At 50.9% G+C, this 15,543-nt stretch overlaps 1 protein-coding gene across 7 annotated transcripts in view; it reads right to left on the bottom strand.

The window, feature by feature from the left end:
• Tmcc3 (transmembrane and coiled-coil domain family 3) overlaps positions 1-15,543 on the bottom strand; it is a 287,348-nt gene that overhangs the window by 7,920 nt on the left and 263,885 nt on the right. For 4 of the 7 annotated variants that reach the window (XM_023716477.1, XM_023716470.1, XM_023716453.1 and 1 more), the window contains exons 2-3: positions 3,360-4,276; positions 1,081-1,216 (exon numbers count right to left, since the gene is read on the bottom strand). In XM_023716477.1, coding sequence (XP_023572245.1) covers positions 1,081-1,216; positions 3,360-4,261 — 1,038 coding nt within the window. In that variant the 5' untranslated portion in view covers positions 4,262-4,276. Of the gene's footprint in view, positions 1-1,080; positions 1,217-3,359; positions 4,278-6,770; positions 6,840-15,543 lie in introns of those variants that run through there. The other 3 variants (XM_023716465.1, XM_023716459.1, XM_004623793.3) reach the window with 2 other exon arrangements.

Here is a 15,543-nt window from a genome sequence, read left to right on the forward strand (position 1 = left end):
AGAGACGGAGACGGAGAGGGGGAGAGAGAGAGAGAGAGAGAGAGAGAGAGAGAGAGAGAGAGAGAGAATCCACAGAGAGGTTGAACATTAGCTGAAGAATACATTTGTTATCTTACTTTTTAAAGAAAGCAGCCAAGAAGCCCAGGGCTGCTCCTAGACAGTAGCAGTGTCACACAGGAAATCCTGAATGCACCTGAGTTTTTAGGGATCCCTTTACCCCTTCCTTCTACCCACCCTACCTGCCCACCCCTCAGTCCCGCCTTCTCTAGGAATTCATTCATGTCCGGTACTCCAGGGTGATCTGCAAGAGCTTCTCCAGCCACCTTGCCTCCCTGTGCCTCAGTCTCCACTTTCGAGCAGTGGGGCTCACAACAGGAATGACTTCAAGGGATGCTGGGGGTAAGGGAGAGTGAAAGGAGATACACAGCGCTCTGCTAGTGCCTGGCGCATCAATGCATGCGAATGCTTAAAGTGGCTACACATACAAAAGCCATCCTCTTAGAGAGGCACGGCCAGCTAGGGACCCCACTGCTCAGTGTGGCTCACCCACGTCCAGCACTTTACCATTGCGTGACTGACGACTCCAGACGAGGCAGTGTGCTGGGCACCACCCAACTCAGTCTGTGTGGCCTGTGCAGTCAGTGGCTCGGCCCTTGTCCTGTGCTTTGACCCCTCTGGCTGCTGTGTTGCTTCTGACCTGGGCAGGAAGCTTCCTGAATGCGCCTTCTATTTTAAATACATCAAATTCTGGTAGTTTTGGGTTTGGGGTAGATAATGAATACACGATCGAGGCAGAAAGTGTACAGAGCACAGCTGCTAGTGTGGTCTGTAACATGAGCCAGTGGAGTCAGTGAGGAGAAATGTTTGTACAGACAAAACATTCTGTCTCTTATAGCAGAGCCTCTGAGGGCATGTGGCCTGTCCCATGTTTGTTTGTTTTTGCAGTACCAGGTGTTGAACTTGGGACCTTGGGCTTGCCAGGCAGGGGCTCATGTCACTGGGCTATCTCCCCGGCCTGAGCCTGTCCCATGTTAGGCCTGAGAAGACCTAGTGCAGTGTCCGAGCTGTTGGGCACAGTACCTGTATGTCCCGAGACCGCTCGTAGGCCTGGTAGGCCACCTTCTCCTCTGCGCTGGCCAGCTCCTGCTTCAGGTTGGCTGTCTCGTGCTGGTGCAGGTCTGTGAGGTCGTGCAGCTGGTCTTCTAGGCGCTCGTACCTGGACGGAGACAGGAGCCGAGCTGAGCAAGACATGTCACAGACCTTCACCGCTGCAGGGGAGTGCAGATTGTGCCTGGCTCTTCCACCCACACCAGACGAGCACCTGGGCTGCAGCTGGATGGGGTGCAGGCCAGGGCCAGCTAGGGGCCAACCACGTGGGGCCCTCACGAGGCCGGGACCCTGCCCTGCCCTCTTCTTCCTCACAGTTCCTGGGGCTTCCCAGGCTCCAAAGAAAGGAACAATGCTGCTGGTGTCAGCTTCACTCTGAGGCCACCTCTGCCCCCGCTCAGTGTGCACACCCGTACCACCCAGGCTTTTCAGCCTCGGAACTTAAGTGTGAACAAAAAACTGAATTTACTACAAATTATAGATGGGTTACCGGATGGCATTTCCACAGTCCAAATCTGAGGTATGAGAAACATAAAGACCCCCACGCCTTTGCCCCCACGCCCTCCGAAAAGGCTCGATTGTTTCAGACCCTGTATGTTTACTCTGAACAGGATCTTGGACTGTTTGGGGAAGACGCCTTAGCCTGGAATGACTTTGATCACTCCTAGTTGTAGATGTTTTGTAGACCATCATGTGTTAGAACAACTTATTTTCTTCCTTTTTTTTTTTTAATTTATGTATTTGGTACAGGGTCTCACTAGTCAGCTCCAACTCGTAATGATCCTCCTGTTCTCAGTCTCCCCAGGGCTGGATTACAGGCGTGTGCCACCACGCCTGGCCTTGCCTGCTGGCTCAGCATGCCCAGGGGTGGGGCTGGTGCAGCATGCTGAACCAGGGATTGAACCCTGGTCCCTGTGCTTGCCAAAGCTGACACTTGGTCCACTGAGCTATCTTGCTGGCTCTTTCTTCCTTTTCTTTCTCTCCCTCTTTTTTATGCAGCTCAGGCTGGCCTCGAGCTCAGTTTGTAGCCCAGGTTGGTCTCGAACTTGCAACAATCTTCCTGCCTTAGCCTCCCAAGGGCTAGGATTGCAGGTGTGTGCCACCATACCTGGCTAGAATAATTTTCAAAAAAGAAAAATGGTGCTAAACATACACAGAAGGACATCTGTAACTTCAGATAAAAATCCACATCCAGAAAGGACTGTATCTGTCACTACTTAGATGATATTCAGGTCAACATCTTTGGGAAAAGTTGTGACTCAAAAACACTGTTCTTGTGCAATGAATCAATCAAGGTCCAAGACGCACACAGAAAGCTTTAAAACTTCTTCAGGGCTGGGGCGGTAGCTCGGTAGAAGAGCCCTTGCCTTCCGGACTCCACGTCTAGTACTAAATAACAAATATAGATTAAAAATCGTTTCATAATAAATATACTTCTAAAATTAGCTAACAGAATCCACAAGCTTTGAATTTTACTTTGAATCTTAAGATTACCTTTGAAAGGTCTTTTTTTAGGCTAGGAAGTGTAATGATAAATACAGTACATAAGCTGGGCACAGGGGTGCACACCTGTAATCCCAGCATTCTGGAGGCTGAGGCAGGAGAATTGAAAGTTTAATCTCAGTGTGGGTAACATACAGACTTTCAAGACCTTGCCTCAGAAAAGAAAGAGCAAAATAAAATCTGTAAAAATACATATACAAAGACTTCAAGACTGTCATACCAAGTAAAGCCTATGCTATGGTACAATGAATCAGTTTTTTTTTTTTAACCTGATCACTATTATGGAGGGAAATGAAATACAGATCTGAATCAGTGCAAGGAGACTATGACAGAAGTCTCCTGAACCAGTAACTTAATACGCACATGAGTCACAGCCTGCGTGGGGAGAGTTTAGGAGACTCAGGGGTATAATGTCTTTCTCTAATTGCCAGCTCTCCGCCACTCTAATAATTTAAGAAATTATGGAGGCTGGAAAGAACTACTGCTCCCTAAATTCCCTTTGATCTACAGCCGGCTGTACTCAGTGCAAACACGGGGCTGGGAATTTAGCTCACTGGCAAAGCATCTGCCTGGTAATCACGAGGTCCTGAGTTCAACTCCTGGTACTCCTACCTTGAAAAAGGTAAAAAATGAAAAATACACTAACATCAGTGCAAACACAATCCCTGCTGCACCACGTGCCGGCAACCTCTCTCTCTGCAGCGATTGCCTGCGTCTCTGCAGGAGCTCAGCAGGACACCGGGACTCACCTGTATCTCTCCTCCTGCAGGGTCTGAGAAATGAACCCGTATTCTCTCTTGAACTGCACCTTCAGCGCCTCGACGTCCTCTGCCAGCTGGATCTGGGTGTCCTTGATTTCCCGCAGTTCCTCCAGAATTGCAGCTAGCTTCGCCTGGCTGTCCAGGGGGCCGGTCCCGCCAGCCCCGAAGGACTGGTTCCCGTTGCTGTCCCCGGAGCCGGAGGTGCCGCTGGAGCACTCGTCATCGCTGCCGTACTTGGGTTTGTTCACAGTGGTGGCGCTGCCCCCGTAGGGCCTGGTGCTCGCCTCCGGTCTGAACTCCTCTAAGGAGTTTTTCAAGTGAGCGATGTTGTCTGCGCTGCCAAACTTATTTCGGATCAAGTTGGCGAACTCCCTGGACTTGTTGAAAACGAACACGGGCGGGGTGAGGGAGACCCCGGGCATGCCCGACTTACTGCTCTCCATGCTGTGGGGCGCAGTTCTCGACTTGACGTGGGCATCTTTCAGAGGGTGCTGGGCGTCCCTCAGGCTGTCTCTGGAGCTCTCCCGGGCACCTCGGCTGGCTCCATTCTGCTCGAGCTCCCGCAGCTTCCGGTGATACTGCTCGAGCTTCTTCTGCAGCTGGAGGATGCAGTGCGCCGACTTCTGGTTCTTCTTCTCAAACACCTGCTTGATGCGCCCAGCCTGCTGCTTGTCTGCGCTGCTGACGAGTTTCAGGTACTCGGCCACATTTCCATCTCGGGAGGTCTGCTCAATTTTTATCTGTTCTGTCACCTTTAAAATCTTTTGTCTCAAGCTGTCTGTGGTGAGTTTGACCTTGTGGAAGTCGAGGATTCCATCTGGCACATCGAAGTTGAGGTTGGTGTCCGACCCTCCTCGGCGGATGCTCAGGGGTAAGCTTAAGGTATTCATGTCATGACGTTCTACCTGGAAGGGACCGGGAAGAAGCACTTTAACACCAAGGGCCAAAGAGACAGCCACTGTATCGAATCGTGTAGTTTGAGACGCACATACATTTTAAGCTCCAGGTTTTCAAACCCAGAATTCCATAGGAAAAATACTCCCTGCTCCCCTTTCAAGCTTGCAACAGAACGACTCCTTCCTGCAACTCCTTACTATGCACTAACTGGACGTGAGGCACAGGTCGCCGGGCTATGTGAGCGGCTGTCTGATCACCGTAACTGTGGGCTGCCAGGGGAGGGCATGCAGACTGGACTGAGGTCACTGGCCAGCCCTGGCTTTCCAGAGTGAGCTTCCAAAACCATTACGGGAAATGCATCACACCTAGAACTCACTCATCTACCAGAAGGAGAGGGAGGAAGAGGACAAGAAAGAAAGGTTCCAGCAGGTGTATCCATCAACACAAGAAGGTTATTTTCATAATGGAGTCATTAAATAGATGTTACACAGCAGTATGGCGCATGATTAATTTTAATAACTGAGTAACACAACAACGCTGTTAGACACGGAGACAACTCCAAACCACAACTGCAGTGATTTTAAAATGAAGAGATAAACCCTGATAATAACACGACCACATGAAATGCCTTTCTCAGCTATGCAAAAGGCAGCATGAAGCAGAGCAGGGAGGCCGCAGCAGATTGTGCACCAGGACTGTGACCAAGGGAGGCGAAGAAGGCGCCGAATCCACAAAGTCAGAGCTACTGAGAGCTAAGGAGCTGGGGGCCCGACCCACGCCACCTCCACCTAGTCCTTCCACCGCGGTCAGCACACGCTATTGCCGTCCTTCGGGTCTTTGCAGCACTTGAGCATGGCTTCCAAAAACGACTCACAGGACCTCAGTGCAGCACCACAGATGCCAAGTTCCCAGCCTTTGGGTGAGAGCGCCTGGACAAGGGTTTCCACAGACACCCGTCGGGAGGCGAGCGATAGCCAGCGCACATTATCTCACTTTTTTTAAGAGACTCACAGGCTGACTAAAAAGGCAGCAAGGGATTAACTTAAATGGGCCTCACAGCACCTGACTGACCTGTTTCCAACAACAAGCATTAACACTCCAGCACATGATCAATCCTGCCCAGTGCTCTGTCCCAAGGAAGGGCATCCAAATAACAAAGCAGGACATGACCGTAGGTCTCTGGGTCAGGTCTCCTGCATGACTCACAAAAATTACTTCTTGGCCCCAGACAGGAGTGAGCGACACTGGCTGCTTCATCTGGCAGACGAGCAACATCCAGGAAGCTGGAAGAAAAGAAATGCCCACTTGCTGTAGGGCCAGAAAACAGGATGCCTGGAAAGGGGGTTGAGGAACTGGGACTGCTTAATCCCAAAGGACGAATGAGTGTAGGGTGAAGGAGGCACAGGGCCATCCTCAGGTCCTAGAGGGACAGCCCCATAAGCTCAAGGAAGCTATGTACCTGTCGCTCATGCATGGACCAGCAAAGACTCTGGGAAACACTGAAAATATTACTTGGTACACACAGGGTCCTTAAAGGTAGCTGTACAATCAGTGAGGCTAGAAATTGTACTTCTGATCACACTGTCCAGAAGCTTCTTTTACCTCCCAAATGAGGTAGCAGCCTGACCACTGGTAGGCTGGAGCTCACTTGCAGCCTTGTTTGTGTTTCGAGGACGCCATTCATTGAAGTGGACCAAGCAATCCCATGTCCCACAGTGCACGGTTCCTCACAGGGACTATACTTGTGTTGCTGGCCGCTCACCTACCTCTTATCAAGTCCTGTACATTCTTTGAAACCCATTTCAAATGTCCCTTCTGCCAAGAAGCTCTTCCTGGTTCCAGTAAATCCATTTCTCCTTCCCAGAAGCCCCCGTCACGCTGTGCTTTTTCCCACGGCACCACCTACCACGTCCTTTTCTTGGTCATCTGAGCACCTGATCCCCCAGTGGAGTGAAACAGGAGAGGTGAATCACAGCCCTAGCCCACAGCGGGGCCAGCACGTCCCTTGTTCACAGGAGGCTGCTGATAAACGTCTGATCAACCTCTGTGACATCATTCTTTATTGCAAGGAGTCCATGCTGAAGTCATTTAAGATACACAATAACAATCAAAAGTGACTTTTGGAGTTCTGCTTGAAACATTCCTAGTGGAGAAGTCTCCCAAGTACCTAGATAGTCAATTCTGCATTATTTTTGGAGGAGAGTGGAGTTTGGACAGGGTCTCACTATGGCTCAGCCTGGCCTTGAACTCACTATGTAACCCAGGCTGGTTTCAAACGCACAGTGATCCTCCTGCCTCAGTCTCCCAAGTGCTGGGATTACAGGCATGTGCCACATATAATGGCTATATAATTTCAGGTGGATTCAACTAAACCAAGATTTTTCTAAGCATTAATGTACAACAAATTATATAGCTATAAATAAGAATGTCTAAACTTGAGGCATAATTCACACCCAGAAAAAAACATGTGTAAAATGGAAGGAATCATTACAAACTAAGTACCTCCAGTTGGCTCCCCTTGGCCCCCTTCAAACAGTGCCTTCCAGTCCTTCGCCTCAATTTTACTTGCTGTGCACATGCCCCAGCCACTGCTCACGCAGCCCTGTATGTGAGTTCCACAGGCACTTATTCCTGTCCAGCAGCCAGATGAGATGAAGCTGTAAACAACCGCCGGACGTGCTGTTGAGAATTCCCCTATCATGCCCGCAGAGAGCCCAGCGTTCTGTGCCCTCCCCACCGCACTCAGCAGCAAGCGCCCCTGCCCTGCAGCCGTCAGCGCGGGCAGCATCCACAGAGGGCCTGCTCTGGCTCACAGCCTCAACCACGCTGGCTCGGCCCCTGGCAGTCCGGGTCAAGCACTGAGGCAGTTAGAACCCCACATCAATCTCACGGCTTGTCAGCAGTCACAGGGAAAGGCCTCTGATGAGGGTCTGAGGTCAGAGCTATCCGGGGCTGCACCTTTCCACCTCTGACAGGGTGCATGCTCTGTGGATAATTGAGAGCCAGCTATAAACGCTGCCGAGTGCTAATAAATCCCAAGCCAAGCTGAACGTATGCATCCCTCTGTGCTGCAGGAGAGCTAGGAGAGTCCTCCATGCCCCATTTCTCTGGACTGGGCACCGACCTCACTCCTGCGCTGCCCAGGAGAGGCTGCCTTTAGGGCTGGGAGGTGGGAAGGGGATGGACGTGAGGACCACCAGGGTTTCTCTCTGTGGCCTGGACCGTGAGCCCCAGGAGATGGGCTCCCTGTGGCACTGGCATTTCCAAGCCACACAGCTTTGGGGAGACTGAGTTACACTGTGGGCTTCTGTGTCCTGAGCTGTACACTGTAGTGACAGACCAGACAACTCAGAACTAATACTGTGTCATGCTAGGAAATGTGAACCCAAGCCCTCTGACCACACCGCAACGCAATCTCGACCACGGTCCTCCGGGCACAGGCTGCTTCGGTTTCCGGCCGGGCACGACCCTTCCCAGCTGTCTTCCCTGTGCCCTAGTTTCCTCTTCTGAAAATGGACAATGATTCTCCCAGAGTCCATGTGTAGGATAAAGAAGACTATGCGTGGCAGGCGCTGAGAGCCCTCCTGGCACACAGAATGGCTCCGGCAAATGTTTGGTATTGTTAGATGAATTTCATTTAAAAATGTACCTGTGTGACTCAAAGGAAAACAACCTGCAGTGTTCACAATGGTTATTTTTGCACTCTGAGGTTGTAAGAGGTCAAACTTTTTAATCATGCTTTTGTATTTACAATTTTTTTTAAAAAAAGAAAACATATTACTGTTTTGGCAGGAAAGATTTATTTATTTTTTAATGACTTCACCCCCCTTTCCAGAATCATCCTGGAAGAAAGGCAGGCCACCAGCAACCTGGCAAATGGCCTTCCCGACGGTGTTTTCCTTCCCGGAGCAGAGATGTTTCCATCTCCTCGATGTTCTGGGACAAAGGCTGAGCAAAAGCCCAAGTCCTGGACAGACGTCAGAACTGACCGCCAGCACACACACGGACTCCCGAGGGGGGACCATCCTGGTACACTGTGGCGGCACCTTCCAGCCCCCAGGGCAATGAGCCGAAAAGGCAGAAACAGCACCGAAGCCCTGGCCACAGGCCAGAGAGGCACCTGGGCTCGCTCCGGGGGGGCCTGTGGTGGCTTGGGTGTGGCCTGTACCAAGGCCGGAAGTGGCACTGAGGTGGTGGACCCTTTTGGCGGTGGGGCCTAGGGGAGGTGATCAGGCTTCTGGGGCTCTGTCGCCAGGACAGGAGGGGTCCTCACAGGAGGTCAGCTTCCCCCAGAGCAGGAGGTGTAAGGAACACTGGGTCTCTACTCTGTCCCTCTGCACAGCAAGCAGGTTCCCTTTGGCTTCTCCATCGTGCTCTCTGGTCCCCCCAGGCCCTGGAATCATGAACCAAATGAGCTACTCAGGTATTTTGAGACAGCAAAAGAAAAGGGACTAACAGAGCCTGTGAGGCAGCTCAGCAGATTAAGCACCTGCTTAGGCAAGCACAGGGACTGGGGTTTAATCCCTGGCACCACACGCCCCACCAGCCCTGCCCCTGGGCGCACTGAGCCAGCCACCAAGACCAGGTGTGGTGATGCATGCCTGTAATTCTAGCGCTGGGGAGGCTGAAAACAGGAGGATCACTACAAGTTTGAGCTGTGTAGTGCAACCCTGTATTAAATATATAAGAAGGAAAGAAGAAGAAAAAAAAGAGACTAGGACACCCAATGAGCTGAGGCTCTCAGGCTCCAGGACATCAGGGTGCTGGCACGGGTGCAAGCTGCCTGCTTGGTCCTGAGCCCATGTGATGAACTGGGCCTACAGGAAGGAGGCCTGACTTCGAAGCAGTGAGGCGTGAGTCCTTCCCGGGCTTCTGGCTCCCAGCCACTGGGTACTTCAGGCCCGGAAGGATATACACGGGCGCCATGAGCTAAGCCTCCTCACAATCGCTGACACCTCTTCCTAGGCATCTCTGCCATCTGCTTGTCCACTGGCTCCTAAGACTTGGTGGATGATCTGCTCCAAGCCCCAGAGAAAGAATGCCACATTAGTGACAGGTGGAACATCTTAACTACTCTCTGAAGTAGGCTGTTGGTAGGGGCTACATTAGGACTGTTTCACAAAGGAGAAAACTAGGCACAGAGAAGTTAGGCACATGGGCCTGGGAAACAGCTAGCAAAGGGCAGAGGCGGCATGAAAATCCTGGGCGCCCTTTCTAGAACCGGGCCCCCTCCCAAGACCGAGGGTGTTAGGTGGGGCGGGCATGACACTGAGGGCTTCACATGCAGCCCTCTTCTATGAGCATGCCAGGCTGGGAAGGGCAGCTGGGCTTCCCGAGGCCCCAGGGGCACCTGCAGTTGAGCTGGAGCTCACCTCAGATTTATGAAATACGCAAGACTGACCATGTGGAAAACCATTATGCAGTGTCCCTAACACGGCCACCTGGGCCTGTGTGGACCCAGTGGGCCTGATTTAAAGGACTCCCTCAGAAAATGCACCTCGGGCTGCCTGACACACACTGCCTCTGTTGTACCCTATCGGGAGCCCTGTGTCACTTCCTGGAGCAACCCCAGCTCAGGTGTTTTCCTTCCCGGAGCAGAGATGTTTTTATCTCCTCGATGTTCTGGGACAAAGGCTGAGCAAAAGCCCAAGCCTGGACAGACGTCAGAACTGACCGCCAGCACACACACGGACTCCCAAGGGGGGGGACCATCCCGGTACACTGTGGCGGCACCTTCCAGCCCCCAGGGCAATGAGCCAAAAAGGCAGAAACAGCACCGAAGCCATAGAGGGTCGATACAGCCACTGCTCTTGAGCTGAACACTGATTTAGGTTCAGTGATTTTGAGGATACAAAGCTGCTTGCTTTTAAGAATGCCAAACATGTATCTCTGAGAGAGTGAGGCAGAAGCAGGAGGTAAAAACAAGAAGAGATAAGGGGCCCCGGGAGACAAGCCCAGGAGAAGCAAGTGTTTAAGTGATCCTCTGGTGCTGGGTCCAAGCTCCCTGTAGTGTGCCCTGGTTGTGCAGGGCCAGGAGCTGGGAGGCGGGGGCCACCCAGCCTGGCCTCAAGGATAAAAACGAATGCGTGCCAAGTGTCCGCACCACCAGGACAGAAGCCACTTCTCTCCTGGCCACAGATGCCAGGCTGTAAGTCACTCTCCTTTCTTTCTTGTCACATGCTGGTATGACCAGCTGGGCAGTGGACACAGGCCTGGGGAAGCTCAGCAAAGCACTGCACCCAGCCCCCAGCCCTTAGGTCCCTTGCTAATGAAGTCATCACATGGGGGAAAGGAACCCCGAAGCCTGAGGAGCCCCCTCCTGTTCTGCTAATAGAGATTTTAGCATATCCTCAAGGAAGCAGGCGAGGGTGTCCCTGTACACCGGAAAGACGCAATGTCCAGGATCCTCACATGCCATCCAGAGGACATTTTATTAGCAAAGTGCCCTGGTCAAGCGTTTGTTCTCATTTGTCTGGATAAGGAGCACTTCCTGTGAGGGCCCAGGGCGGACGGCAGTGCAGGCTGAGCTCTGAGTCAGCACACTTGTGCAGCAGCTGGGTATGTGGTCCCTCATGAGGGTCTCCTTTCCTCCCCTGAGCATCGCTGCCCCCTCACTGCCCCCCTCTGAGCATCACTCACAAAGGAAACAGAGCAGCCACAGCTGCACTTCCTCGCTGCAGATAAAGTAAAAGCAGGCTGCTCTGGGGCTCAGGGTCGATGGGAACCAGGGCTGGACAGTGTGTTCCTTCAACAGCCTGGTCGTCCTTTTGCAGCAAATCTAGTGTGAGGTTCAAGAAACACATTCTGCAAGCATTCTGGAGCACTGACAAACACTCGATGTTGTCCTTAGAAACAATTCCCTTCTCCTTAAGTCTCTAGCCCTTGACAACAGCGATCTGTTTGGAGTTATGAGCCCTGGAAAACATGTTTTTGGTTTTTTTAAAATAGCTTGTAATTCACACTTTCAGTTACAACAAGCTAATCCTGTATGAAATTAGGACCTGGTGAAGATGTACTACAATGCATTAAATTAGAACGGAAAGGTTAGATTTAAGATCAGCCCATAGGGTCGCCAGGGAAGGCTCTGGTAATGACAAGGAGCCAACCTCCCCCTCCCACTAGCCGGAGCTCCTCTCCAAGGTGCCTTGTGGGCCCAGGGCTGCCACGGCTCCTCCAGGAAGCCTTGCCCCGCAGGACCCACACAGCACCTTTTCCCGAGCTCATCCTGCTAGGGGTGGTAAATATTTGTGCAGCCTCTGCTGCTCTATTTGCAAGCTTCCTTAGAGAGAGCGCTCCTATAAGAAGCCACCTGTGTGCGCCATGCTACCTCCTCAGTGGGACCTCAGCGCTTGCAGCATGAGTCACAGGCTGATACACAGCCAACTGGGGCAGCCAGTTGTCCCTGTTTACATTCATTCAGCTGTGGCGGACTGAGCAGAACCCACGGCCGTGGCTGTGCCAGACTGATTTCAGACTGGGAACTGCATGCAGCTGCCTCACACGCGAGGCCAGGTATCCTGCGAACGGGGTACTCCCAGCAGAACACAAGCATTCGGTGACTGACCAGTAGCAAGATCCACAAGTGGTCCATGCACGGAGTCCCTGTGTTATCAACAGCTAAGTTAGGTAGAAATACTGTAGGCATGAGATAGGCTAGGCCCTTAAAGGAGCCAGTGCAGAAGATGGGGTACACTGCACCCATGGGGAGACACTTCCACCTGCTGAGGGCCAGACCACAAGACAAAAGGTGAAATAAATGCTCCAACACACATCCCCTAAGGATGAACAATGGTGACTGAACTCTAAGTACTCTGAACTCTAAGTATTGGTCACTTTAGGAAAGCCAGGAGAAGCCACTGACCTACCCTGTCCGGCAAAAAGCCCGTTTGGTGTCATGCACCCTTGCTACATGACTCGCTTCCCCATTTGGGCCCCATTTAATCAGTATTGCCTGAGCAGTTCTACTCGCAATCTTATTGGCTGACCACAGTTTTGTTCCACCTCATGCCTACTGTGTGATTTTGAATTTTTCCCCTTTGGACCCACATCACCTTGTGGATTTGCTCTATTAAAAATCCTCTGAAAAGGCAGGGTTCTCGACAATTCACTCTGGACCCCTCTGTCTCTCTCAGATGGAAGTTTTCTTTCCCCAATAGAGATTCTGCTCTTAACCTCTGTTGTTCCTAGAATTCATTCTTTGATTTTAGAAAACACGAACTTGTACTGGACATCAAGCAGGCTGGGAGTTTCTTTCCCCTATATCACCAACACTCTGGGAGGCTGACACAGGAAAACCACCAGTCTGAGCCCAGCCTGTGCAACTCACAGACCTACTTAGCCAGACCTTGTCTCAAAAAATCAAGGGGGTTGGGGCTGGCGGGGGCATGTAACACAGTGGTAAGGCCTTAGGACACCAGTCATGTCTGATTCCTCCCTGCCTTTCCTAAGTGACATTTCTCCTGCAGGTGCATCTTTCCTTACTGCCGAGAGCCCGTGAATACATATGGATGTTTCGCTTCGATCCGTTATTTGTGAATGGCATACAGAAACCATCATGCACTGCATTAACTGGAAGTCCTGCCAACCTCGCCAGCAAGGCAATCAAACGTTCCACCAATAGGATGAGCCCAGCCCATGCAGTGCTGAGTGAGGCAAGCCAGGCACAGACGGACGGGGCCACACGGCTGCGCTGCTCTGTGGCACAACGCTAAACTCGAAGCCCAGCTCCCAGAACCAGACACCTTAGCAGTGCTCAGCAGGAGCCGCACGTGGAGGGGAGGGGGCGGGAAGGCTGTTCAACAGGTAAAATGTCACAGCCAGAGGGGAGGAATGCGTTTCGGCATTCTATTACACAGAGGGTGATTATATCAGCAAATTATACCCCATAATTAAAAAGAGCTAGAAGAGAAGATTGACTGTAGTCATCACAAAGAAATGACAAATGCTTCAGATGACCGATAATCTAGGTATTGTCGCTGGATCGTTATATAACATACAAATGTTCCAAAACTCCACACTGTATGCCCTAAAGATGTGTAATTATTATCTGTCAATAAGAATGATCATCAAATGCAGTTCCTTGTCCCCTAGGAAATCATTACTTAATAGACAATGAACTCAAAAGTGTAGGCGCTCCCTTCCCCTCTAAGTCTCAGAGGGCAGCAACTTATTGGAAGGGAAAGACAGGCCTGCTGAAAGACGAGTGAGCGGGGTAACAGAGCTCAAATGGGTTAAAAATAGAGAAGAGCACCATTATTAATGATTTAAGCATTCAATAACTTGCTAGGTGCTTTGCATACATTACTATTCCTTCCAAGCAGCTGGGATTCAAGTTACTATTCTCACTTCACAGATGGGAAGTTAGACACTCGGCTAGACCACACCAGGTCTCCCTGGCCTCCAAGTCTGCCCCTGGCGAAGAGCCTGTCAATGCCAAGCCACTGGTTAGACCCCAACACGCTGCTTGGGGCCTTGCAAGCCCACATATTTTTTTTTTTGTTTGTTTGTTTAAATAACTGTGCTACCAATAAACATTCTAAGAGTGAGAAATGCGTGTGAGGGGGAAACCTTAGTCCTCGGTGCAACGAGGCAGTTGCTGCAGCTATCTGCAATCTGACTTTAATAAGGAACAGGGAAAACCCAGCTTAGATCCCAAGATATGTTGCACAAAGAAACATGGAGGCTGCTTCTGTTTTAACCACTAATAATGATCTCAACACCAGACTGTACATCAGCTCTGTGTCCTGGCTGGAGCCCTCGCAAGTCCTGGTCATTAAATGCTCTGATGCCAAGATGCAGATAAAAGGAGACTTCCCTCCCCAGGCACGGCACCTTGGAGGCACAAAGGGCCATATCTGAGGTGAGAGGCGCACGCCAAGAACATACTGCTTTATCATCTGGGAGAAAAGAAACCACAAAGAAAAGGAACTGTGGACTGTGGTTTTCAAGATAAACACTAATTTCTTTCTTTTTGTTTTTGCAGAACTGAGGATTGAACTGAGGCCCTTGCGCTTGCCAGGCAGGCGCTTATTCTACTGAGCTATCTCTACCTGGCCCCAATAAACACTATTTCATGACCCATCTTAGAACCCGTCACTATTTGAGTTGACTGCGTTTCCAAAAGGCGAGGAACAGCCTGCCAGCACAGCTCACAAGCTTGTAGCAGTAGGGCTCAGACTCCTTGGGATTCCTCAGCCACTAGACAGTGGTGTGACTTAGAGGTCAGGTGACACCCTCAGGCCAGGCCGCCTGGGTTCGGGAGGCCAGCTCTGTAAGTTCAGCATAAGTTCACCTGGGGTGAGGTATTTCCTCATCTGCAAAACAAGGGCAGCTTTGATCTGCATGGTGAGGAGAGGAGATGGGAATCAATGTTCGTGAAGTGCTCAGAACCGGACCTTGTACGTGGTAAGTACAGTACAGTACAGTACAGTACGTGCTGGCTGTCACTCAGCAGATCTAATGCACCCAAAGAGGTGGAAACTCCCAGGAAGCCCAGAGCCAAGGCCCAACCACCTGCTGTGTACATATCTTGCTGCCAAAAGAGGGGTGGACAAAGACACAGAGGTCTGAAACCTGCACCAGGTCCCTGTGGATGAGTCTCAGCAAACCTGAACATAATGGTAATTTTTAAAAGATGTTCTATTAAGTGAGTGCTTTATAGAGACTTACTTCATTTTGAGTAATTTAATCTAACTTTTAAAAAGATACAGCACCTCAAACAACTACATAAGGGTCAGTATCCACCCCCCCCCTTTCTTTATAAGTACAATTAGTTTTCAGACCATTTTCTACAGTCTTGTTTTCAGTGAACCTACACTTCTGAATGATATCTCCACATCTGTAAGCAAAACAAAGGGAAACTGTATTACCAGCTCACCTCATCGCTGCAACTTGCTACCTGTCCTAAAAGATTCCTTAAACCACTTCCTGAGAGGGGCAGAGTGTGGCCTGGAGCTTGTTTTTACAGATAACATCTGCACCTTGGGACCCAGCTATACTTGCTCCCAGGGCCTTGGATGTCAATGACATTTTTTCCAGGGTTTCTCCTGCACCTCTTTTTCAAAGCTGCCACTAAATCCTGCTATCTTTCAGTCAGTAATTTCTTCCGATCAGCCCTGCCTCCTCCCCACAGGTCCACCTCAGTCTGGGCCCCCACCCCTCATTTTCCCTCTCACCTACACAAAGGCAGAGTTCAGCCAGGTTCAGTAGGCTTTTTTTTTTTTTTCCCCATAATTTTATTGAGAAACAAATAGCAATGAGACAGTTTCAAACCAAA

Source organism: Octodon degus, unplaced genomic scaffold (genome assembly GCF_000260255.1).
Source record: "Octodon degus isolate 3935 unplaced genomic scaffold, OctDeg1.0 scaffold00004, whole genome shotgun sequence".
NCBI classification, from domain to species: Eukaryota; Metazoa; Chordata; class Mammalia; order Rodentia; family Octodontidae; genus Octodon; species Octodon degus.